This window comes from Nomascus leucogenys, chromosome 15 (assembly GCF_006542625.1).
Source record: "Nomascus leucogenys isolate Asia chromosome 15, Asia_NLE_v1, whole genome shotgun sequence".
Lineage (NCBI taxonomy): Eukaryota > Metazoa > Chordata > Mammalia > Primates > Hylobatidae > Nomascus > Nomascus leucogenys.
In genome coordinates, this window is record NC_044395.1 from 50,198,271 (window position 1) to 50,225,664 (window position 27,394).

At 38.5% G+C, this 27,394-nt stretch overlaps 1 protein-coding gene across 2 annotated transcripts in view; it reads right to left on the minus strand.

Moving 5' to 3' along the window:
* The window catches only part of CCDC81 (coiled-coil domain containing 81), a 50,541-nt gene extending 45,275 nt beyond the window's left edge, over positions 1 to 5,266 (minus strand). For both annotated transcript variants that reach the window (XM_030829701.1, XM_003254559.3), the window contains exon 1: positions 5,188 to 5,266. In XM_030829701.1, the coding sequence (XP_030685561.1) occupies positions 5,188 to 5,266 (79 nt within the window). The remainder of the gene's footprint in view (positions 1 to 5,187) is intronic.
* Between the last annotated feature and the right edge of the window lie 22,128 nt (positions 5,267 to 27,394).

The following is a 27,394-nucleotide window of genomic DNA, read 5'->3' on the forward strand; positions in this document are numbered from 1 at the left end:
CATTTTCAAAGTGCAGAAAATTAGAGCTAAAAACAAATCCTGAAAGAAGCTGGGCAGAGAGAGGGGAAGGAACACCTCATCTATAGAGAAACAAAGATAAGAATTATATTGAACTACTTATCAGAAACCAAGCAAAAAGAGAGTACCATGAGACATTTCAAGTGTTGAGAAAAAGAAAACACCAACTAAAATTCTCCATCCTGTAAAATTATTTTTCAAAAGCAAAAGAGAAATTATTTTTCAGAAAAACAAAAATTAAGGGAATTAATTGCCAGTAATTAATTTGCTTTTCAGGAAATGTTAAAAGACATTCCTTAGAAAAAAGGAAAATGATGAAGATCAGAAACTTGGATCTACATTAAAAAAAAAAAAAAAGGAAGAAGGAATAAATGAAGGTAAAATTTTTTTTTTTTTTTCTTTGAGACAGGGTCTTATTCTGTTGCCCAGCCTGGAGTGCAATGGTGCAGTCTTGGCTCACTGTAACCTCCACCTGCTAGGCTCTCAAGCAGTCCTCCCATTCAGCCTCCTGAGTAGCTGGGACTACAGTCGTGTGCCACCATGTCCATCTAATTTTTTTGGTTTTAATTTTTTGTAGAGACAAGGTCTCACTATATTGCCCAGGCTGATCCTGTACTCCTGTACTCAAGTGATTCTCCCACCTTGGCCTCCTAAAGTGCTGGGATTACAAGCATGAGCCACTGCACCTGGCCTATTTTTATTATTCTTAGCTGAGCTAACAGATAGCAGTTTGTCCAGTAATAGCAATAATGTATTCAATTATGTATGCTTATGCATATATCATATATATTTATGCTTATATATAAGTGAAATGAAATGAATGCCAGCAATGATACAAGGGATGGGAGGAAGGAATTAAGATTTTGTTATTATAAAACAATCACACTACCTGTGAAGTGGTACAGTGTTATTTGGAAGTGGACTTGAATTGACTGTAAATATATATTGTAATCTAAGGCAACTACTAAAATTTTTTTAAAAAGTATAACTGGGCCGGGCGCAGTGGCTCACGCCTGTAATCCCAGCACTTTGGGAAGGCCAAGGTGGGGGGATCACGAGGTCAGGAGATAGAGACCATCCTGGCTGACACCGTGAAACCCCGTCTCTACTAAAAACACAAAAAATTAGCCAGGTGTGGTGGCAGGTGCCTGTGGTCCCAGCTACTCAGGAGGCTGAGGCAGGAGAATGGCATGAACCCAGAAGGCGGAGCTTGCAGTGAGCCAAGATCGCACCACTGCACCCCAGCCTGGGTGACACAGCAAGATTCCGTCTCAAAAAAAAAAAAAAAAAGTATAACCGATATGCTAAAAAAGGAGAAAATGGAATCATAAAATGCTCAGTGGAAAATAAAGATGGGTACAAAAAACAAGGGCAAAAAGTAGAAAACAATAACAAATATGGTAGGTATTAATCTAGCTATATCAGTAATCACTTTGAGCATAGGCTAAATGTACAAATTAAAAGACAAAGATTGCTGGAGTGGACCAAAAAACAAAACCCAACTATACGTTGTCTAAAAGAAACCCAATCTAAATCTAAAAACAGATTAAAAGTAGATGGATGGAGGAAAATACGTCATGGTAATACTAATCAAAAGAAAGCAGGGATAGCTGTATTAATTTTAGAACAGACTTCAAGTCAAGGAGAGTTGTCAGAAATAAAGAGCATTATATAATAATAGAGGGGTCAATTTTTCAAGAAGACATAAGACTTTTTAATATGTATGCACCTAAAAATAGTATGTCAAATTACATGAGGCAAAAACTAATAGAAGTGCAAGAAGAGATAAATGAATCCATTATCATACTTGAAGACTTCAGTACTCACCTGTCAGAAATGAACAGATCCAGCAGGCAGAAAATTAGTAAAGACATAGTTGAACTCAACATCACCATCAATCAAATGGATATAGTTGATATCTACAGACTAATTAATCCAACAGCAGTAGAATGCACATTCTTCTCAAGCTCACATGGAACATTCACCAAGACAGATCATGTTCTGGGCCATAAAACACACCTTAACAAATAGAAAAGGATAGAAATCATACAATGCCTGCTCTCAGATTACAATGGGATTAAAGTAGAAATGAATAAGAGGAAGATAAATGGAAAATCCCAAAATACATGGGGACTAAATAATATGCATCTAGATAGCACATGGGACAAGTCAGAGGACTGTCACTACCCAACTTCAAGATTTACAATAAAGCTGAGTCATCAAGATGTGTGTTATTGACAAAAGAACAGACAAATAGATTAATAGGACACAAAAGAGAGCCCAGGAATAGACCCATATAAATACAGTCAACTTATCTTTGACAAAGAAGCAAAGGCAATACAATGGAGCAGATAGTCTTTTAAACAAACATTGCTAGAACAACTGGACATCCACATGCAAAAAATAAAAAATAAATGAACCTAGACACAGACCTTACACCTTTCACAAAAATTAACTTAAAATGGATCATAGACCTAAATATGAAGTACAAAACCATAGAATTCCTAGAAGATAACATAGGACAAAACTTAGATGATCTTGGGTATAGCAATGACTTTTTAGATAAAATATCAAAGGCATAATCCAAGCAAGAAATAATAAGATGGACTTCATTAAAATTTAAAACTTCTGCTCTGCGAAAAACAATGTCAAGAGAATGAGAAGACAAGCCACAAACTGGGAAAAAAATATTTGCAAAAGACACTGTCATGCAAAATATACAAATATCTCTTAAAACTTAACATTAAGAAAAGAAAAATTCAATTTAAAAATGAGCCAAAGCCCTTTATATATATCTCATCAAAAAATGACAAGCATATTAAAAGGTGCTCCCCATTATAGATCATCAGGAAAATGCAAAATAAAACAATGAGATACCAATACACACATCTATTAGAATGACCAAAATCTAAAATACTGACAACAACAAATGCTGACAATAACATGGAGCGACAAGAATTCCCATTCATTGCTCTTAGGAGTGCAACATGGTACAGCCCCTTTGGAAGACAGTCTGGCAGTTTCTCACAAAACTAAACATCCTCTTACCATACAATCTAGCGATTATGTCCCTGGGTATTTACCCAAGTGAATTGAAAACTTATATCCAATTTTTTAAAACCTGCACACAGATACTTAAAACAGCTTTATTTATAATTGCCAAAACTTGGAAGCAACCAAGACATTTTTCAGTGGGTGGATAGATTAAAAAAAAAAAAAACCTGTGATACATCTAGATAATGGAATATTATTCAGAACTAAAAAGAAATGAGCTATCAAGCCACAAAAAGACATGGAGGAGTATTAAATGCATACTGCTAAGTGAAAGAAGTCAATCTGAAAAGGCTTAAACTGTATGATTCCAACTATATTCCATTCTGGAACTGGCAAAACTATGAAGACAGTGGAAAGATCAGTGGTTTCCAGATTTTGGGATTAGGGGTAGGGGTGAATAGGCAGAACAAAGGGGAGTGAAAATACTCTATATGACTATAATGATAGATATATGTCATTTTACATTTCTCCAAACTCATAAAATGTACAACACCAAGAAAGAACTCTAATGTAAACTATGAACCTTGAGTGATTTTGATGTGTCAATGTAGGTTCAGTTGTAACACATGTACCACTCTGGTGAGGGATGTTGACAATGGGAGAGTCTATCCAAGTGTGGGATTAGAGAGTATGTGGGACATCTCTGTCTGATATGGTTAGGCTTTGTGTCCCCACCCAAATCTCATCTTGAATTGTAATCCCTAGGGGTTGAGGGAGAGGCCTGGTGGGAGGGGACTGGATCCTGGGAGCAGTTTCCCCCATGCTTTTCTCATGATGGTGAGGGATTTCTCACAAGATCTGAGAGTTTTATAAATGGCAGTTTCCCCTGGTCCCCTGGGCTTCTCTCTCTCTCTCTCTCTCTCTCTCTCTCCTGCCGTCATGTAAGACATGCCTGCTTCCCCTTCTGCCATGATTTTAAGTTACCGGAGGGCTCCCCAGCCATGCAGAACTGTGAGTCAAGTAAACCTCTTTGCTTTATAATGACCCAGTCTGGGATAGTATCTTCACAGCAGTGTAAGAATAAATTAATATATTGTCCCTCCTTCTTAATTTATTGTGAATTTACAACTGCCCTAAAAAATCATCTTTTAAAAAAGTTCTTACTGTACCATTTACCTCCTCCCTGGTAGCATTTACCTAAATGGTAAATTTGCATTGATTTGTGTGATTACTTGATTAATGTGTATCTTCCCCACTAAACAGTAAATTCCAAGATTTTTGTTCACCATAAGTTAACTAGTGCTCAGCATATAGCAGGGTTTCAAAATTACTTGAATGACTATACATAAATTTACAAATATAGCAAATGTTTTTAAATTCATTAAACCATTATCTTCAATGCATCTTTCAGGATGATTTGAGAGGAAAAGATAGGAGTGATGCAGGGGAAGAGAAAGAAGCATCCATTCCTATTTGTTTTCTGTGGTCATTTGGTTAAAGCCTAAGCAACATTTATATTATAACATTATAATGGTTTGGTAATAATAAGAGTTTGCATTCCTGCAGCACCTTTCTTCTCCTATGGTTTGCAGACAGATCTCAGCCTCACTTTGGGGTGACTCTTCTACAAACGATGCTGAAAACAGATCTTGTCTTGCTACTAACCAAGCCTAATGAGTTTTCTCTGAGAAGGTGCCAGGTCCCCTTCCAAAGTACTTACCTTGTATCTTTTTATGATCATCTCATTTTCTTAATACAACCGCATGATGTCAAAGGCAACAAAAGCAACCGTCTTTGCATGAACTCTCAAAAGGAGCCATTTAGGGCCCCTGCACCTCTTTTCTCTAGGTAGGCAAAAGGGTTGTGATCCATCCCAGCGGGTGGGGTGGGAGTGGTTGTTTTTACCTAATCTTTATTGAGCACTTACTTTGTGCTAGTCCGTTTATTGAGCACTTACTTTGTGCTGTCTACGCATCACCTGGTTTAATCAAAACCAGAAAAGGGTCTCTGGGCGCCCAACGTGGGCAGGATGTGATTACCAGCTGGTTGTCAAGGCAACTTAGCCACTGCAGGCCAGGCCTGAGCCAGGGGAATAGGGAAGTGGGTCCCCCCGCCTCCCCTGCAAGCAGATGAAGATTCAATCCCCAGGGCCCCCCTGCTACCCAACACGCTTACCCTCCTGGCTCAGCGAGGGCAGAGTGGGCAGCACCTGCCTGCCCAGGTCCTGCAGGCCACGGGCGATCGTATCCAACATCTCCAATTTCCAGGTGACTCCGTACTGAATCTTCGATGGGTCTCTTCTTTCTTACATGGAATGTGCACAAAAATGATTTTCCCGCCCTCCAGCCCCTTCTCCAAGGAGCTTTGGATGTGCCTTAAAAATAAGAGTGACGAAAATCTTGAATTTTTTGACCCTTTTTCTTCTTTCTTAAATAAACTTAAACATTGTTTTTCGCCGTCCCTCCCCACTGCTCTGGCTGTCGGGCAGCTCCCACAGCAAGAGCCGCAGGAACTGCCTGTCCGGCACCGAGTGAGAGTATGCAGACCTGCGCCCACCGGACCAACGAGAGACCCAAGGAGGGATGAGCTGCAGCCTCGAGGAAGGGAGGGGCACCAGGGAGAATAGGCCGGGCAGAGGGAAGGGCCGGGCGCGTTGCTGGGACGCGAGAAAGGCTCGCTCGGTTGCTAAGGCGTCAAGGCTGGGATTCGACCTCACCCCCTTAGATGGGCGGCTTCCAGGTTGCCCAGGTGATTCAGAAGCTCGAGGCAGCGAGGTTGGAAGTAACTTAAAAATAAATAAATGAATAAATAAATAATTGGTTTTTACTTTTCTGACCCCGGGCAGCGAAGAAACGTGGTTAGAGTGGTAGTTTTTGTACCTTGGACAAATCTAGGAATGCCTTTTGCCCAGAGAGATGGATATTTGAGTCTCCAGATCTGTTTGAGGGTTTGAGTTTGAGCTGGAATTTGTTTCTTGGTTTGCTTTTCCCCGGACTCTCTTCCTAGGAAATGGAGAGCTGGAGAAGTGGGGAGGAGGGAATTGACTTTTTTTAAACTACAGTCATTTCTCCCTTTTCTCTACATGTCACCAATCTCATCCTGAAGAATTGTGTGCATACTCTCCCCTCTGCTGGTAATTATCACAAGCTGAACATACCTACGCAAAACCCATCCAGGTCAAAAAATAGAATGCTAGCACATTGCACAGATCAGCACCTCATTACCCCTCCAGTCATTAGCCAACACATACTGCAGATTCATTTTGCCTGTTGAATCTTTGGAATCATATAGTATGTATTCTTTTCTGTCTGGCGCTATTCAAATTCACATTATATTTGTGAGGTTCATCCATAGTTTCTATGGTAATAATTTCTTCATTTACACTGTTGTGTATTATTCCTTTTTATGAGTATGGCACAATTTATGCATTCCACTGTTGAAGGGCATTTGCATTGTTTCCCTTCGAGGCTACTGGGAATAATGCTGCTGCAAACAGTCTCACAGAACAATTTTGACAGATACATGTACTCATTTCTGATGTGTATATAACTAGGAGTAGATTCATGGGTCATGAGAAATGCATATGATCAATTTTAATAGATAATGCAAGCTAATTTTTAGTGGCAATATCAGCATTATTGTTCCATATTAAGATAATGGATTATAAAAATAATTGTTTTACAATACATTAGATTTTGAATTAAATATAGTGATACTTTTAATCTCTAGAAAAGCTGTCTTCAGTTCCAGAAGATGGTGGTGGATGCTAATTATTAGTGAATTGTAGATGGCTAAAGGAAGCTCTAAGAAGAATAAGGACAAAGACTTTTCTTCCAAGGTCTTATTTTCCTTTTGTCAAAGGTCTCTTGACAAAAGAGGTTGTGTAGATACATGTAACCCTGTGTTGATTAGAAACTTTTAATGAGCTATAAATATTATATATCCTGAAAATACATACTTTTCAGTTGCTATTAAAACTCAGGCAAACCATGTACTTCCACTGCTACAAATTTGCTCCTTGGATATATTAGCATGATACATACAAAGATATATATATGCAACATTGTTTATAATGTTAATTCTTAGAATTAGCCTAAGATGACCATCATAGGGAACTGGTTAAATTGTGAATACATACACTGGAATACATTTCAAGAGTTTACTTAAAAGAAAACTGCACATTTATGTGCTGATGTTGAAAAAGTTTCAAAATATAGTAAGTAAAAACCAGTAGCAGCATAGTATTTTTATATAATGTAATCCTGTTTCCTTCAAATATAAGTATATAAGTATGCATACATATTCCTATATACTTTTGTAAACATATGGGGTATTTGAGGAAAGATACATACACAAAAATATTAACAGTGGAATTTTGGATCAGGCAAAATTTTGTATGGTGGAGGACGCATTCCAAGAACATTTATATTCACTTTTCTCCCTTATTTACCGTTTAACAAGAGCATGAATTACTTTATAATATTTTAGATAATTTACCAAAGAGAGAAAGAGAGAGAGGTACAGGTAGAGTGTAGGGATTTATGCAAACACTGAAGGAAACAAACAGGGCCAAAATTTTCCCAAGTATTTAAATGTACATTTACTTTTCTGCAAGCTCCAACTTGCCTTGCAAAACCCACAATGAATGGGCAGTCATTTTTACCCAAGCCCCAAGGCACACACAATATTAAGTGGCTTACATTAAAGGCAACTTGGAAAACTATTGAAAAAGAAAACATAATACTCATTATACAACACCAGAATAGAAATTTGCAATAAATAATTTAACCCACATCTACTGAGTACCTAATTTGTGCCAAGCACTTTGCTAGTTGCTAAAAGGAATACCGACACTTACCAGAAAACCCCTACAGATAAGAAGTTCATAATTCATTTTTCACCATTTTAACAAATATTTATCGCAGGAGGTTCTAAAATCAGGATTGGGTTTCAAAGTTAAAGTGTAAATTGAAAATTAGATGTAGGAAAACTACTCTAGAAATCCCTTCTTAGGAAGGGACCATATCAGAGACCCACATATGCCATCTCTCAATTTATAGACCCAGTGCAGTCTTTCTCCCCTCACACTGGAGCAGATCACTTTCTTCAGGAGAGATGCAATGAAACAGTTGGCTAGAGTTTAGGAAAGCAGTCTTATTCTAAAAATTCAACCAAATAGAATTGTATGTACTCAACACTGTGCCATGCTTACACTATGATACGCACTCATGAACTGAGACAGATTAAAAATATAGCAGATGTGTATCTTCTGTCCTTTGCTTACTCAAGGATTTATGCCGAAACAGACTTGCGGTAGCTTCATAGAGTGTCAACTTAGCTAAGATAGAAGTACATTTTCCAGAATTCCCTTTCCTATATGATTCTAGGTTAGGGTTAGTCAAAAGAGAATGTGTGTGAGATTTGGAAGGCAGAAGTAAAGCAGCAGCCATTTGATCTGAAGCCCTAAAGGTCATTGTAGGGCCAGGCACTGACCTGCTGGCTCACCGTGTAGGCATGGGCCAGCAGCCTGGCCTGCAGCTCTGCAGCTCCTGCCAGATCTCCTCATTCTGCTTCTCTCAATCTTAGACCAGGTACATGTGCAGCAGTGTTGCCAAAGGCACTGCCTAATCCTATAAGTCCCTCACATCACTGAGGTTGGATGCAAGGAAATACAGATGCAGGTTGCAATTTGTCCTCACAGGATCTAGTTTGCCTGTGTGTAACCACCCAATGGGTTCTTCTTGCCTACTGCCCAAATGAAGCTGATTTATCAAGATGGGGGAATTGCAATAGAGAAAGAGTTTAATACAGGTAGAGCTGGCTAAATGGAAGACTGGAGCCTTATTATTACTCACATCAGCCTCCTTGAAAATTCAGAGGCTAGAGTTTTTTAGTTTGGTGGAAAAGGAGCTAGGGAATGGGGAATGCCGATTGGTTGGGTCAAGGATGAAATCATAGGAAGTTGAAGCTGTCGTTTTGTGCTGAGCCAGTTCCTGGTGGAGGCCACAAGACCAGATGAGCCAGTTTTTCGGTCTGGGATGTGCCAGCTAATCCATCAGAATGCTGGGTCAGAAAAATCGGCTCAAACACCAATCTTAGGTTTTACAATAGTAATGTTATCTATAGGGGCAATTGGGGGAAGTTAGCAATCTTGTGGCCTCTGGCTGCATGACTCCTAGGCCATGGTTTCTGAGCTTGTGGCTAATTTGTTGGTTTTACAAAGACCAATCTGGTCCCCATGCAAGGAGGGAGTTTGTTTCAGGGAGGGGCTGTTATCATCTTTGTTTCAAAGTTAAACTATAAATACCTCCCAAAGTTAGTTCAGCCTGTGCCCGGGAACGAACAGGGCAGCTTGGAGGTTAGAAGCAAGATGGAGTTCGTTAGGACAGATTTCTTTTACTGCCATAATTTTCCTATGTCAGATTTTTCTCACTGTCATAATTTTTGCAAAGGCGGTTTCACTTGTAGTTTCCAGATTGTTCTCACCAGTTCCAATCTTTCCTTATTCTTCCCCATTTCATGACCATCTTTTCTTCCTATTAGCCTTGCTGGCTTTAGGCCCTATACCAGACACAGAGGCCCACACCAGACAGAGATGACTTAACCAGCTCTTACAACTGTGTAAAGGCTAGTGCTCATAATAAATTTTATATTTTCTATCACTCTTACAGGTTCTGCTTCTCTGATTGAACCTGAATGATACAAGACTGGTAGAAAAAACTAAAGTATTTCAATTTAAAGTATTCTCTTTAAGTTTTACTTAGACTTGAATCCACATAAATTATGTGTTTGTGCACTGCAACTGTATTGTAAAGATTTACCTTAGTCTGTTTTGTGTTATTATAAAGGACTACCTGAGAGACTGAGTAATTTATAAAGAAAACATATTTATTTGGTTCGCAGTTAAGAATGGCTGGAAGGTTCAAGATTGGGTATCTGCATCTGGTGGGGGCCTCAGGCTGCTTCCACTCATGGCAAAAGGCCAAGGCAAAGGGGAGCCAGCTGTGCAGAGATCACTTGGTGACAGAGGAAACAAAAGACGGGTAAGGGAGATGCCAGGCTCTTTTTAACAGCCAGCTCTGAGGAATTAATAGAGTGAGCACTCACTCCATACCTAGGGAGGTCATATATCTATTCATGATTCACCCCCATGACCAAAACACCTCCCATTAAGCCTCATCTCCAACATTGGGCCAGGATCAAATTTCAGCATGAGGTTTGGAGGGGACATCAAACCATAGCATACGTTAAATGTCATGTTTGAAGCATGAAGACAGTGTAATGGGAATTCAAGGGGAGGAAGATTATATCTCTATTAGGCCATTCTTGCATTGCTATAAAGAAATACCTGAGACTGGGTAATTTATTTTAAAAAGAGGTTTAATTGGCTCATGCTTCTGCAGGCCGTACAAGCATGGTGCTGGCATCTGCCCAGCTTCTGCGGACGCCTCAGGGAGCTTTTACTCATAGTGGAAGGCAAAGCAAGAGTAGGCTTATCACATGGCGAAAGCAGGAGCAAGAGAGAGAGTGGGCGGGGGAAGGTGCCACACACTTAAACAACCAGATCTCTCAAGAACTCATTCACTACCGTGAGGATAGCACCAAGCTATGACGGATCCACCCCCATGATCCAAACCCTCTCTGCCAGGCCCCACCTTCAACATGGGGATTACAATTCAAGGTGAGATTTGGCGGGGATAGATACTCAAACTATATCAGCTTCTAACTGGGATGATTGGCCTGAATGCTAAACAAAGAAGCTTACATTGTATTGGGAAGCTGTGGATAGTTCCTGAAGGCCTTGAATAAGAGAATGACCCAATCACCACTATATTCTTCTGTATTACATTAAAAAGAAGTTTGAATTTCATTACATGTTATAAGTAATCCATATGTCAGATAACAACTAATCAGAGAAATTTCTCAGAGAGATAGGGGAAAGCTACCAAATAACTAAAAGGATAACCACAGGAAGGCTGGCTACGGAATGATTAATATGGTTGAGTGACAGCCATTTAGAAGCTATTGACAGATGAAACTGCAAAGATGCGTTCACTTTCTTACAACACAAATGAAAAAAAGTAAATTAGCTAAGGTGATAAATGAGATTACCTTGACATTAAGCTGTGGAATGATCGCCCAAAGAAAAAATATAGAAAACTCATCAAGTCAGACTATCTGAAAATAGACCATTTCAAGTAGGAGTTAACACACTATCATTATTCTACCTGGACTCTTTGCAGAATAAAAGTCATAAAATAGAGCTTTCTCATGTTTAATAGATGTTGTCTCAATGAATAATAAATATGATAATGATACCCGTGTATATAACATTATCTATTTATGAATAGAAGAGAAAGTTAATATTTAAGCTGTACTCATCTGACCTACACCTCTTATAAACACTTTGCACCTTTTTTCCATTTTACTTAAGCTAAAGGGAGGAATTCGGCAGTTGGAAATCTGAGCTCATGTCTAGTATTAACATAAATAGGTTTGTGTTTATAACTGAATAAAATCTTAATATTTCTGAGCCTGTTTTTTGTTAAAATAGTAATAATGACTGTAAATGTTAACAGAATATATCCCAGTAAACTTAAAGAAATAATGATAAAAGTAAAAATAGGAAAAAAAAGCTCTTTGGCTTCCAAAAATTATAAACCTGCAGATTCTTGCCCCATTTTACCATAAGATGATACCACTTTACATAGGCAAAACCAAATGTATATCCTATAAACAAAAGAATACCTCTTGACTATTTTTTAAAATACTGATAAATAAATTTTGAGAAATTGTAAAATAAGCGACTTTAGGCAATGTATGGTAAGTTGGTCAGCCAATTCACTTCACACAATATACAAAAATTAACTTAAAATAGGTCATAGACCTAAATCTAAAGGTAAAAGATATAAAAGTTCTAGAATATTACATAAGAGAAAAATCTTGTGATCTTGAGGTTAAGCAAATATTTAAGACATAAAGCATTAATCATAAAAGTTAAAAACTTGATAAGTTGGACTTTATCAAAATACAAAACTTTTGCTCTTTAAAGGCATCATTAAGAAATGAAAAGAAAAGTCACAGAATAGTAGAAAATATTCACACTACAAATACCTGACAACTGGTATACAAAATGTATTTTTAAAATCTCTCAAAGCTCAATAATAAGACAATTCAATTTCTTTAATGGACAAAATATTTGAACATACATTTTATAAAAGCAGATGTATAAATGGCCAGTAAGGAGATGGAAAGGTTTTCAACATGGTTAGTCATTAGGAAAACACATATTAAAACCACAATGAGACAACACTACATTAGGATGGCTACAATTAAAAAGACTGATAATACCAAATGTTAGTGAAGATGTGGAACAATCGGAGCTTACACTCTCAAGGTGTGAATGTAAAGTAGTTCAAAAAACTGGCAGTTTCTTATAAAGTTAAACATACACCTACCATATGACCAGCCATCCTAGTTCTAAGCATTCAACCTGTAGAAATAAAAAGTCTGTGTTCACACAAAGTGTTAAATGCAAATATTCATAGCAGCCTTATTCACAGTAGCCAAAAATATAAAACAGCCCATATGTCCATCAAATGGAAAATGGATAAACAAGTAGTAGTATATCCACACAAAGTAACACTACTTAGTAATAAAAAGGAATGAACTACTGACATAGGTAATAACATGGATGAACCTCAGAATCATCATGCTGGCTGATAAAAACAAGATACAAAGAATACATACTGTGTGGTTTCATTTATATAAATTCTAGAAAATGCAAACTAATTTATTGTGAGTCCAGCAAATCAGTGATTGGCTGGGGCCAAGATCAGAAGGAGAAATGAACTGCAAAGGGGGCATGGGAAATATTTTGGGGTGTAGTGGATATACTCTGTATCTTGAATGTGGTAGTGATTTCACAGGAGTCTACAGCTGTCAAAATTCATCAAAGTGTGCACTCTAAATGGGTGCAGCTTATTGTATGTATCCTGATGAGGATTTTCTTTTAAGAAGCAACCCAGAATTCTAGGAAAGCAAACTTAAAAGCTTAATAAAGGCAAACTTAAATAAAATTTAGTTAATTCATAAGTTGACTAAAAAGTAAAGAACTTACTTGAGGATTTTAACAGTAGACAGAAAACACCATATGTCAAGATGAATGAACTTAATGAAATTATCCAAATTGAACCTCAAAAAGGAAGAAGGTAAAAAGAACCTCACACAGTAAGAAATGTGAAATATATCAAGTTCCAGGAAGAGAAGACAGAATAAGAAAGAAGTAATCATTTGAGAAAAATGGCTGATAATTTTCCAAATTGATGAAAAGTATTAACAAAATCTTCAAGAAGCCTAGCAAGTCCCAAATAGGATAAATACAATGGAAATGACACCTAGGTACATAAAAGTCAAACTTATTAAACCAAATATTTTAAAAAACAACCTTAAAAGCAACTAGAGAAAAAAGACAATCACAAGAAATGCCACTGACATCATAATTAAAACATCAAAGTGCAAGACTGTATGTAATGATAACTTTAAAGTACTGAAAGAAAAAACTGCCAAACTTTTACTTTATACTCAGGAAAATTTTTTTTTTTTTTTTTTTTTTTTTTTCTCGAGAGGAGTCTCGCTCTGTCGCCCAGGCTGGAGTGCAGTGGCGCGATCTGGGCTCACTGCAAGCTCTGCCTCCAGGGTTCACGCCATTCTCCTGCCTGAGCCTCCCGAGTAGCTGGGACTACAGGTGCCCGCCACCACGCCCGGCTAATTTTTTGTATTTTTAGTAGAGATGGGGTTTCACCGTGTTAGCCAGAATGGTCTCAATCTCCTGACCTCGTGATCTGCCTGCCTTGGCCTCCCAAAGTTCTGGGATTACAGGCATGAGCCACCGCGCCCACCGCGCCCGGCCAGGAAAAAATATTTGTCAAAGTCAAGAACAAAGTTTTAAAAATTTATCAGGCAAATAAAATCTAAGAAAAAAGCAGAGGATGTTCTTCGGATTGAAGGAAAATGATCCCAGATAGAATATGAAAGTGGAAAAAAGAATGAACAGCTCTAGGGAAGTTAAATTAATAGATAAAAATAAAACAAAATTGGCATTGGAGAGCAATAATAATAACTATATCATCCAAAGTTTTAACATGTAGAAATAAAATATATAACAAGAAAATCAGAATAAGGCATCAGGCAACAAAGGAATCGCTGAGAGATGGGAAACACATGAGGTAAATCCTACAATTGCCCCAGCTTACTGCCTGGAGAAAATTTTCAGGCTGCAATGCAGGGATGGGTGAAAAGCACAAACCCACAGAGAGAGAGAAAGAGAAAGTTCCAGAGATCTTCAGAGGGTCCCCTAAAGTATTCAGTTGAGTACTGATTTGTACATGCATGTGAGAAAGCTACCCATGGCCGGAGAAAAGAACTATCCAAAAGAATCAGAGGGAACAGTGTCCATAGATCACAGAGATCCAGGAAAAGTACCTTTTCCCAACAGCCAAAGTAGAAAACCTTATAATTCATGGGGTGTTGGGTAGGAGTACAAAGAATAGTCTTGGCTCAGTAGTGGGGAAAATTAACCTTAGACTAAATACTGCTTCATTTCTTCCCAATAAAGCTAGAAGGAAGACCTACAACTTCCTTTTAGCCAACCTGTTTTAAAGTAACTTAACTGCATCCCAAAACAAGTTCAGTAACATTTACAGGAATATGAAAGTATCAAGAACCAAACAAGGTAAAATTCAAAATGTCTGATCCAACAAAAAATTACCAGACATGCAAGGAAGCAAGAAAGTATGATCCATAATGAGGAAAAAAAATCATTCAATTTAAAAGTGACCCAGAAATGACACAAATAATAGAATTAGCAGACAAGAACACTAAAACAGTTATTAGTAGTTAATATGTTCAAGAAGCAAAAATAAAAGATGAAACATGTTAAGTAGCAACATTGGAGATATTAAAAACAAAGAACTTCCAGAGATTAAAACTACAATGCCTGAGATGAAAAAAATACATTGGATGGGATTAGTGTCAGAAGAAAGGTTGGTGAACTTAAAGACATAGTAAAAAAAAATCCATAATGAACTACAGAGAGAAAAACTACTGAAAAAAAAAAAAGAACAGAATATCAGTTACCTGTGGGACAACTATAAGAAGACAAATATAGCCCAGGCACAGTGGCTCACGCCTGTAATCCCAGCACTTTGGGAGGCCGAGGTGGGCGGATCACAAGGTCAGGAGTTTGAGACTAGCCTTGCCAACATGGTGAAACCCCATCTCTACTAAAAATACAAAAATTAGCCAGGTGTGGTGGTGCGCACCTGTAATCCCAGCTGCTTCGGAGGCTGAGGCAGGAGAATCGCTTGAACCCGGGAGGTGGAGGTTGCAGTGAGCCAAGATCACGCCATTCCACTCCAGCCTGGGCAATAGAGTGAGACTCCATATCAAAAAAAAGACAAATGTACATACAATTCAAGTCCCTGCATGAGGAGAGAAACTTGTAGACAGAAAAGAATTTAAAGAAATAATTACCAAAATTTTTCACAAGATAGATGGTGATAAATATGTATACTATAAACCCTGTAGTTAACAACTAAAGTAATACAACAAAGACTTAGAGCAAATAAGCCAACAAAGAAGATAAAATGAAGTCATAAACATATACTCAGTTCAAAACAAGACAGCAAAAGAGGACAAAGAGAACAAAAACCAGATAAGACAAATAAAAAACAGCTAGCAAGATGGTAGATTTAAACCCAATCATATCAATGTTAATGATATATAAATTGCCTAAATGTTATATAAATGGTCTCATAAATGGTCTAAATACCCCAACTAAAAGTCAGAGGTTGTTTAATTGGTTAAAATGCATAACATAACTATATACTGCCTATAAGAAATACATTTTAAATATAAATAAATGGATTAAAACTCAAGGGGTGATAACAAATATACCATGCTGACATTAACCAAAAGAAAACTGGCGTGGCTATATTAATATCAGACAAATTAGACTTCAGAGCAAAGAATGTTACCAGAGATAAACAGTGTCATTTCATAATAATAAAAGGTTTCAATTCATCAAGAAAACATAAAAAGTATAAACAATTATTCTCCTAATAACTGAGCCTCAAAATACATAAAGTAAAATCTAATAAGGATAAGTTTGAGGATTAACAATTTTTTTTTTTTTTGAGACGGAGTCTTGCTGTGTCGCCCAGGCTGGAGTGCAGTGGCGTGATCTCGGCTTGCTGCAACCTCCACCCGCCAGGTTCAAGTGATTCTCCTGCCTCAGCCTGCCGAGTAGCTAGGACTACAGGTGCGTGCCACCATGCTCAGCTAATTTTTTGTATTTTTAGTAGAGATGGGGTTACCACGTTAGCCAGGATGGTCTTGATCTCCTGACCTCGTGATCTGCCTGCCTCAGCCTCCCAAAGTGCTGGGATTACAGGTGTGAGCCACGGTGCCTGGCCAAACAATTTTTAACTTTCTTTTTTTTTTTTTTTGAGACTGAGTCTCGCTCTGTCTCCCAGGATGGAGTACTGTGGCACAATCTCAGCTCACTGCAACCTCTGCCTCCCAGGTTACAGTGATTCTCCTGCCTCAGCTCCCTGTGTAGCTGGGAATACAGGCATGCACCACCATGTCCAGCTAATTTTTATATTTTTAGTAGAGATGGGGTTTCACCATATTGACCAGGCTGGTCTCAAACTCCTGACCTCAAGTGATCTGCCTGCTTCTGTCTCCCAAAGTGTTGGGATTACAGGTGTGAGCCACTGCACCTGACAGTTTTTAACTTTCTTAATGCAAAGACATATCTATAGCTTATTATTTTATATAAACTTTACATTTATTAAGATATAATAATAACTTTTATCTTGACCAAGGAAATGAGCCATTGAAAATGACTAAGTTGACCAGGCACGGTGGCTCACACCTGTAATCCCAGCACTTTGGGAGGTTGAGAAGGGTGGATCACTGGAGGTCAGGAGTTTGAGGCTAGCCTGGCCAACATGGCGAAGCCCCATCTCTACTAAAAATACAAAAATTAGCCAGTCTTGGTGGCTCACGCCTGTAATCCCAGCTACTTGGGAGGCTGAGGCAGGAGAATTGCTTGAACCCAGGAGGCAGAGGTTGCAGTGAGCCAACATCATGCCACCGCACTACAGCCTGGGTGACAGAGCAAGACTCTGTCACAGAAAAAGAGAAAATGACTAATTTTTTTTTTTTTTGAGGGGGATGAGTTCCCTTTTTTTTTTTAATTTTTTATTTTATTATACTTTACATGCTAGGGTACATGTGCACAACGCGCAGGTTTGTTACATATTTATACATGTACCATGTTGGTGTGCTACACACATTGATTCTTCATTTACATGAGGTATTTCTCCTAATGCTATCCCTCCCCACTGCCCCCACCCCATGACAGGCCCCGGTGTGTGATGTTCCCCACCCTGTGTCCAAGTGTTCTCATTGTTGTATTCCCACCTATGAGCGAGAACATGCGGTGTTTGGTTCTCTGTCCTTGTGATAGTTTGCTCAGAATGATGGTTTCCAGCTTCATCCGTGTCCCTGCAAAGGACATGAACTCATCCTTTTTTATGGCTGCATAGTATGCCATGGTGTATATGTGCCACATTTTCTTAATCCAGTCTATCATTGATGGACATTTGGGTTGGTTCCAAGTTTTTGCTATTGTGAATAGTGCCGCAAAAACATACGTGTGCATGTGTCTTTATAGTAGCATGATTTATAATCCTTTGGGTATATACCCAGTAATGGGATCACTGGGTCAAATGGTATTTCTAGTTCTAGATCCTTGAGGAATCGCCACACTGACTTCCACAATGGTTGAACTAGTTTACAGTCCCACCAACAGTGTAAAAGTGTTCCTATTTCTCCACATCCTCTCCAGCATCTGTTGTTTCCTGACTTTTTAATGATCACCATTCTAACTGTTGTGAAATGGTATCTCATTGTGGTTTTGATTTGCACTTCTCTGATGGCCAGTGATGATGAGCATTTTTTACTGTGTCTGTTGGCTGCATAAATGTCTTCTTTTGAGAAATGTCTGTTCATATCCTTCACCCATTTTTTGATGGGGCTGTTTGATTTTTTCTTGTAAATTTGTTTAAGTTCTTTGTAGATTCTGGATATTAGCCCTTTGTCAGATGGGTAGATTGCAAAAATTTTCTCCCATTCTGTAGGTTGCCTGTTCACTCTGATGGTAGTTTCTTTTGCTGTGTAGAAGCTCTTTGGTTTAATTAGATCCCATTTGTCAATTTTGGCTTTTGTTGCCATTGCTTTTGGTGTTTTAGTCATGAATTCCTTGCCCATGCCTATGTCCTGAATGGTATTACCTAGGTTTTCTTCTAGGGGTTTTATGGTTTTAGGTCTAACATTTAAGTCTTTAATCCGTCTTGAATTAATTTTTGTATAAGGTGTAAGGAAGGGATCCAGTTTCAGCTTTGTACATATGGCTAGCCAGTTTTCCGAGCACTATTTATTAAATAGGGAATCCTTTCCCCATTTCTTGTTTTTGTCAGCTTTGTCAAAGATCAGATGGTTGTGGATGTGTGGTATTATTTCTGAGGGCTCTGTTCTGTTCCATTGGTCTATATCTCTGTTTTGGTTCCAGTACCATGCTGTTTTGGTTACTGTAGCCTTCTAATACAGTTTGAAGTCAGGTAGCGTGATGCCTCCAGCTTTGTTCTTTTTGCTTAGGATTGTCTTGGCAATGCAGGCTCTTTTTTGGTTCCATATGAACTTTAAAGTGTTTTTTTCCAATTGTGTGAAGAAAGTCATTGGTATCTTGATGGGGATGGCATTGAATCTATAAATTATCTTGGGCAGTGTGGCCATTTTCACGATATTGATTCTTCCTATCCATGAGCATGGAATGTTCTTCCACTTGTTTGTGTCCTCTTTTATTTCGTTGAGCAGTGGTTTGTAGTTCTCCTTGAAGAGGTACTTCACGTCTCTTGTAAGTTGGATTCCTAGGTATTTTATTCTCTTTGAAGAAATTGTGAATGGGAGTTCACTCATAATTTGGCTCTCTGTTTGTCTGTTACTGATGTATAGGAATGCTTGTGATTTTTGCACATTTTGTATCCTGAGACTTTGCTGAAGTTGCTTAACAACTTAAGGAGATTTTGGGCTGAGACGATGGGGTTTTCTAAATATGCAATGTCATCTGCAAACAGGGACAATTTGACTTCATCTTTTCCTAACTGAATACCCTTTATTTCTTTGTCCTGCCCAATTGCCCTGGCCAGAATTTCCAACACTATGTTGAATAGGAGTGGTGAGAGAGGGCATGCCTGTCTTGTGCCAGTTTTCAAAGGGAATGCTTCCAGTTTTTGCCCATTCAGTATGATATTGGCTGTCGGTTTGTCATAAATAGCTCTTACTATTTTGGGATAACGTCCCATCAATATCAAGTTTATTGGGAGTTTTTAGCATGAAGAGTTGTTGAATTTTGTCAAAGGCCTTTTCTGCATCTATTGAGATAATCATGTGGTTTTTGTCTTTGGTTCTGTTTATATGATGGATTACATTTATTGATTTGCATATGTTGAACCAGCCTTGCATCCCAGGGATGAAGCCAACTTGATCATGGTGGATAAGCTTTTTGATGTGCTGCTGGATTCAGTTTGCCAGTATTTTATTGAGGATTTTTGCATCGATGTTCCTCAGGGATACTGGTCTAAAATTCTCTTTTTTTGTTGTGTCTCTGCCTGGCTTTGGTATCAGGATGATGCTGGCCTCATAAAATGAGTTAGGGAGGATTCCCTCTTTTTCTATTGCTTGGAATAGTTTCAGAAGGAATGGTACCAGCTCCTCTTTGTACCTCTAGTAGAATTCAACTGTCAATCCATCTGGTCTTGGACTTCTTTTGGTTGGTAAGCTATTAATTATTGCCTCAATTTCAGAGCCTGTTATTGGTCTATTCAGGGGTTCAACTTCTTCCTGGTTTAGTCTTGGGAGGGTGTATGTGGAAAATGACTAAGTTTGTGCTGACATAAACAAAGCAAATTACTTCCATATGTTTGTTTTTAAAAAAAAAAAAAAACTTTCCTGCAAAGAAATGCCAGGTTTATATGGCTTTAATGCTAAATTCTTACAAATAATTCAAGAACAAATAATACTGGATTTACACAAACTATTCCAGACAATTAAAAAAGAAGAGACACGTCTGAACTCACTTTTTAAGACTGACAAAACATTGATACCAAAATATGATAGTACAAATAAGGAAATTTATAGTCTAGAATCTCTCTTGAACATAGATGTAAAAATCCTAACAAAATATCGATAAATTGGCAGGGTGTAGTGGCTCATACCTGTAATCCCAGCACTTTGGGAAGTCAAAAGTGAGAGGATTACTTGAGCCCATGAGTTTGAGACCAGCCTGGGCAACATAGTGAGATTCTGTCTCTAAAAAATGTGTTTACATTGGTGGCATGCATCTGTAGGCCTAGCTACTCAGGAGGCTGATGTGGGAGGATCAGTTGAGCCCAGGAGTATGAGGTTACAGTGAGCTATGATCACACTACTGCACTCCAGCCTGGGTGACAGAGCAAGACCCTGTCTCAAAACAAAACAAAACAAAAATCAATAAATGGGATTCAGGAATATAAAAAAAAAATATATACCATAACAAAGAAGGATGTATTCCAGGAATAAAAGGTTGATTTAACATTTAAAAATTCTGTCATTATAATTCACCACATTAACAGAATAATATTGGAAGAAGGGGCAGAATAAAATCATCTTAATAAGTGAAGAAAACGTATTTGATAAAGCTGAACATGCATTGATGATTTTAGAAAAAAATCCTCAACAAAGGAGAAATTGAATAAAACATCCTTAATCTCAAAGGGTTATCTAGTAATAAAACCCCGTAGCTGTGTCATTATTAATGGTTAACCTTTTCTCCCCAAAGTCAAGAATAAGATGGGGATCTCTACTACCACAACTGTTATTCATCATTATGCTGTAGGCCCAAGACAGTTCTATAAGACAAGAAAGAGAAATAGAAGGTATAAAGATCAAAAACAAAAAAGTAAAACTATCTTCATTTATGTATTACATGATTGTGAAGACAGAAAATCTGAAACTATACAAACTATTAGAATTAATTTGGCAAGCTCTCTGGTTATGAAGTCAACACATGAAAACCAAGTATATTTCTATATACTATCAAGAAATGATCAGAAAATGAAATATTCTAAAATGTAATTTATAGTAACATTAAAAAATCAAATATTTAGGAACAAATTGAAGAAGAGTTCCACAAGGCTAATAGTGAAAACTACAAAATATTCCTGAGAGAAATTAAAAGTGACCTAAATAAATGAAGAGCTATATCATGTGCATGAATCAAAAGATGCAAAATTGATGTCAGTTTCCCCCAATTTGATAAGTAGATTCAATGTAAACCCAATCTATAAAAACCCACACAAAATATTTGGTCTACGTCAACAGGATAAATCTTAAATTTATATGGAAATGCAAAGAACCTAAAATAGCCAAGAATAATCTTCAAGAAGAATAAAGTTGAAAACTTTACTATCAGAGTTCGAGACTAACTATAAAGTGGCAGTAATTGAGACAATGTGGTATTGGTGCAAGGATAGGCAAATAGGCCAATGTAACAAAACAGAGTCCAGAAATACCCTCTACATATACATTCATTTAGTTTATAACAAAGGTGTTACTACAATTCAATGGGGAAATGATAGTGTTTTTATTAAATGGCACTTCAACAACTGTATATCCATATGGGAAAGAAAATAAACTGTAACTCACAACAAATCCAAAACTTAATTCAAGGTGGATCATATTCTCAATTTAGAATTTAGAAGAAAACAGAATAACTTCACAACTTTGGGGTAGACAATGATTTCTTAAACATGACAGAAAAAGCAATAACCTTAAGAGACAAAATTGATAAACTTGACTTCATTAAAATTGAGAACCTCTATTATCAAAATACATTAGTAGGAAATTGAATAGGCAATTACAAAGTAGGAGAATATATTTGCAATACTTACATCTGCTAAAGGATTATATACATAAATAACTACAGATCAATAAGAAAGCTTTTTAAATGGGCAAAACACTTGAACAGGCACTCTTCAGAAAAGAAAGATAAACAAACATCTACCTTATGATGCAGCAATTCTATTCCTAAGTATATACCCCCTAAAATAACATACCAAGTACATATGTCTGTAAAAACTTTTACAAGAATATTTAAAGCAGCTTTATACTTAATAACCAAAACTTGGCAACAACCTAAACATCCACTAGCAGGTGAATGTATAAACAAATTGTTATTTATTCATACAATGGAATATAACACAACAATAAAAAAATAAACTACCACTGATATACAGAACATAGATAAATCTCCAAAATATTATGGTGAGCAAAAGAAGAGAGACATAAAAGTACAAACTGTATGATTGCATTTACGTGAAGCTCGAGACCCAGCAACTAACCTATTTGATAGAAGTCAGAATATTTATCTCTGGAAAGTAGAGTATTGACTGGGAGTTATTACAAGAGAGCTTCCTTGGGGGCTAAAAAAATGTTCTATATCTTGATATAATTGGTGGTTACAAAAGTGTATGCATTTGTAAAAATACATACATCCTTAAGATTTATTTATTTTACTGTGTGTAAATTAAACTCGAATTTTAAGAGTATAGACTGGCAGTTTACATACTATATATATATATTTTTTCTAGACAGAGTCTCGCTCTGTCACCCAGGCTGGAGTACAGTGGCACGATCTCTGCTCACTGCAGGCTCCGCCTCCCGGGTTCACGTCATTCTCCTGCCTCAGCCTCCTGAGTAGCTGGGACCACAGGCGCCCGCTACCACGCCTAGCTAAGTTTTTGTATTTTTTTTTTTTTAGTAGAGATGGGGTTTCACCGAGTTAGCGAGCATGGTCTCAATCTCCTGACCTCGTGATCCGCCCGCCTCGGCCTCCCAAAGTGCTGGGATTACAGGCGTGAGCCACTGCATCCAGCCCAGTTTATATACTCTTTGGCACGTTCCATGCACAGGCTTTGTGCAGCATGCTCTTTGGTATCACGATATTCACAATGTAAACCTTCTTAATCCCATCTAGGGACAAAATATAGCATAGTGGCTAAGAGTTTGGGTCTAAGAGTCAATTATTCTTGACAAAAATTTGTTGAGCTCCTTATTATGGGCCAGGCTCTGGTCTGGATAGTGTAGTAATAAGCAGCGAACACAACCAGGAGCCTGCCCTAACAGAGATCACAGTCTAGGAGGAGATACAGACAATACAAATATAAATAATATAATAATGTTACAAAGAAAAATAAGGCAGGATAATTGGATGCACAGTGAGGTGTCTATTTCAGATGGATTAATGTGGCTTCTCTAAGATTACATTTGAGCAGAGACCTGAATGATGTGAAGAAGCCAGCCATGAGAATCTTTAGTGGAAAACTAAACCCTAGGCCTTTAATTTTGCTATTCTGGAAACCCTGAGCAGGCTATTCGATTTCTCTGTGTCTCTGTTTCACCATCCATAAAATGTTTATTATTTCCAGATTGTATTAAGGATTAAGTGAGATATATGTAAAGTGCCAGCACAGTATCTGACATATCATAAGGATACAATATATAATTATTGCGTAAATCATGGAATAAGATGCAAACAGAATGCATCAGTGTTATAGGGTAGGAGCTTTTGCTTATTCTTTTTTTTTTTTTTTTTTTGAGATGGAGTCTCACCGTGTTGCCCAGGCTGGAGTGCAGTGGCACAAACTTGGCTCACTGCAACCTTCACCTCCTGGGTTCAAGCCATTCCCCTGCCTCAGCCTCCCGAGTAGCTGAGATTACAGGCACCTGCCATCACAGCCTGCTAATTTTTGTATTTTTAGTAGAGACTGGGTTTCACCATGTTGGCCAGGTTGGTCTCGGACTCCTGACCTCACATGATCCGCCCGCCTTGGCCTCCCAAAGTGCTGAGATTACAGGCATGAGCCCCCGTGCCTGGACACTTTTGCTTATTCTTCTGTATAAATAGTGTAAGTGTTCCATAAGCATTTGAGGGTCAGTGTATTTAACGTAATACCAGTTTTGCAATGCATCAGTTTCAATACACCTCTAGCACAGAAAAGGACAAGAAAATGGGGAAGCTAAAGAGCAAGGACTGGCTAAGGAAAACTGAGTATTCTGAGGGATGGAATCAGAGTTGTTATCCTAAACAGACGGCCCACTTTTCCAAGGTCAGGTCATATGATGCAGAATTGAGACAATCCCAATAACAAGCTAAACAATTGAATAGCCATAGTTTAATCCAAATCTGTTTGTACATTTTTCACACCTTTGTTCATTCTGTTTCCTCCACCTGAAATACTGTCCATTCCCAGCCTACCACCTGTGATTCCTAGAAGGCAATGTGCTTTCTCAAGCCTGCTTCTTGTGGTTCTTTCTTAAATTGGAATTCCCCTCCCAATCTCTATCCTGTCCTTGGGTGCAAGCCTCAGCTGTTGTAAGGACGCCCTCCCCTGCCTGTCTGTACAGCTAGGTTAGGCTTCCTCATCTGGGCTTGCATTTCCCCAGTATTTCTTGAATCATTGTTAAGTAAAAGAGCTTCGTAAACATGCAAGTGTTTGGGAACGTCCTCAGGATCCTTGTCCTCCATTCTATACATAAAGCACCATCTGGTGGTGAAAGAAGATGACTATACTTCTAGGTCACCAAGATGTGTTTTCTGTTTTCTGAGCTTTCAGAGAGCTTTTAAAATCATGTTAGAGGAAAAAAGCCATGCTGACTTGCATAGAGATGTACCTACTGCCAAAGAACAGTTTTTCTTGAGTGAATGTTTCCTGCTTTCTTGCTCACTTCCATTTTCTTCCACTCTCCTCCCTGTTTCCTTCCATCCTTATTTCTCAATTTCTTTCTCCTACATTTCAATTGGCCCACTGAAAACACAGTTCTGGCCAGGCGCGGTGGCTCACGCCTGTAATCCCAGCACTTTGGGAGGCTGAGGCGGGTGGATCACTTGAAGTCAGGAGTTTGAGACCAGCCTGGCCAGCATGGTGAAACCCTGTCTCTACTAAAAATACAAAAATTAGCCTGGCGTGGTGGCGTGTGCCTGTAGTCCCAGCTACTTGGGAGGCTGAGGCAGGAGAATGGCTTGAACCCAGGAGGTGGAGATTGTGGTGAGCTGAGATCGTGCCATTGCACTCCAGCCTGGGTGACAGAGCTAGATTCCACCTCGAAAGAAAAAAACAGTTCTGGTTGGCATTTGTTTTGTTTTGGCTGCCCTAAGAGCCTCCACATTTCCTTTTGGAATTCACAGATCTACACTGTGTGTAATCTTAGTGGGGCTGCCATTCCTGGTGACTACTTTCCATTACCAAAGCCGAAGGAAACAGATCCTTGCCCTCCTTGACTCTGCAGGACCAGGGGCCAGTTATGTGACCCAATATCAGTCATCGGATGCTCTTTCTGGGGCTCAGACTGTTGAGCTGTTGACAGGCAGACAGCAGGAAAATGTGGAAGTTATTTCCACAGGGATGGTATGCACTTTTCACTATCTTGCTTTAAGAAAATTGCCTGGGTTCCTAATGGCCAATCCCCCAGATCCCTCTTGATTCCTGCCCATTTCCAGGTCTGATTGCCCTAGCTCCCATCACTCTGAGCATCCCAACAGTCTTCCAATAATTTCCTTCTGCTTAAGTTAGTCCAAATCAATAGCTGTGGCCTTGTCTGCTTACAAGTTTATAAAACAACTAAACATCCAACTAGTGTGGTGGCAAAAAAGGAGACTTATCCACACTTCCACCCCATTATCAGAGAATAAACTTGAGGATTAAAGAGAAACATTTAAATCCTAGCTTCAGTTAACCAGGTTGCTTAAGTAGAGCCATGTGCTGTTAATGTGAGGGTCCTTTGAAATGAAAACCAGAAAAAGAAATGGACAAATGTCAATAGGAAGATTAGACATTTCTAATGTAGATTAGATTGCAGAATGATGGAATGAAAATTAATCCTCAATTAACCCTCATAATGGCACATTGATTTGTGGTACTTTAGGGGGAAACCAGCTGCAGCTGGAAAGCACTCAGTGGATTCCCCCTGTTCTTCAGTCTTTACAGAATCTCTCTCCCTGAAGAGACAAATGGAGACAAAAAAGCAGAAAGAATACATGTGTATATCCGGTGGGTATATTAAGCAAGAAAATCTATGAAATGCATAAGAAACTAGGGGCTGAAACTTTATTCTGAGGGCTAAAGGGTGGCTTGTCTAAAAGAAACGGAGAATTGCTCCTGAGATAGCCTGTCATCTGATGGCTTATGAGGTGAGGTTCTGCCCTCCTCTTGCTTAGAGGTGGGAAGAGACTAGACCAAAAGCTGAATGCTTGATCTCTGCCTGTGGACTCCAAGTGACTCAGGAACGTTCACTTGACTCTTTAGTAAAGAACAGCTTGAAGCTCTATAAAGGTCTAGTTTGTACACAGAGAAAATAATCTATTTGGATCAGGGAAGCAGAACCCCACTCCATATGGCTGCTGACTGGCCTCCCCCTCACTGTGGCTCACTATAGAGGAGAAGTATCAGTAGCTGGAGAGATTGTAAGGCTGATTCCCTTTCTGACTCCCTGGGCTATCCCTTTCTCAGAAATATACAGACAATGTCAACGAAAGAGTTGACGCTAGAAAATGAGTAGCACATACCCAAGGGCATACTCCGTCACTGTGTCAGAGGCGTTTTAACCAGAGCGACTCCATTTTGAGTGAGGGCTAGGAAAATAAGACTGGGACTTGCTGGGCTGCATTCTCAGAAAATGAGGCATTCCTAGCCTCTAAATGTTTACGGTTAAGGGAACAAATTAATAATGTTTCCTAAACAGACCCAGACTTGGGAGTGTCCAGACATCCTGATATCTGGAGAACAAAGGCATTCCTGATTTTGCTTTAAAGATAATAGTATCAATTCTTGCAAAATATAGTAATTAAGAAAATTAATCCTTTATCACAAACCCTTGTAGCAGAGCACATCTCCCCATATATACAAGCATTGTACCTAGAGCGGATACATTCCTCCTCTTACTTTCAGGAACGTCCTACTCTATCAGTGGAGTAGCTGTTCTTTCACCACTTTATTTTCTTAATAAACTTGCTTTTACTTTGCACTGTGGACTCGCCCTGAATTCTTTCTTCCATGATATCCAAGAACACTCTCTTGGGGTCTGGATCGGGACCCCTCTCCTGTAACAACTGGTCCTCACTTCAGTGCTTTATTGGACTGCTTTTGTTATTTGAGGCTTGAGGGTGTTAGCAAAAAAAAGTCCAACTCTGTAAAATATTTGACGTGGTTTATTCTAA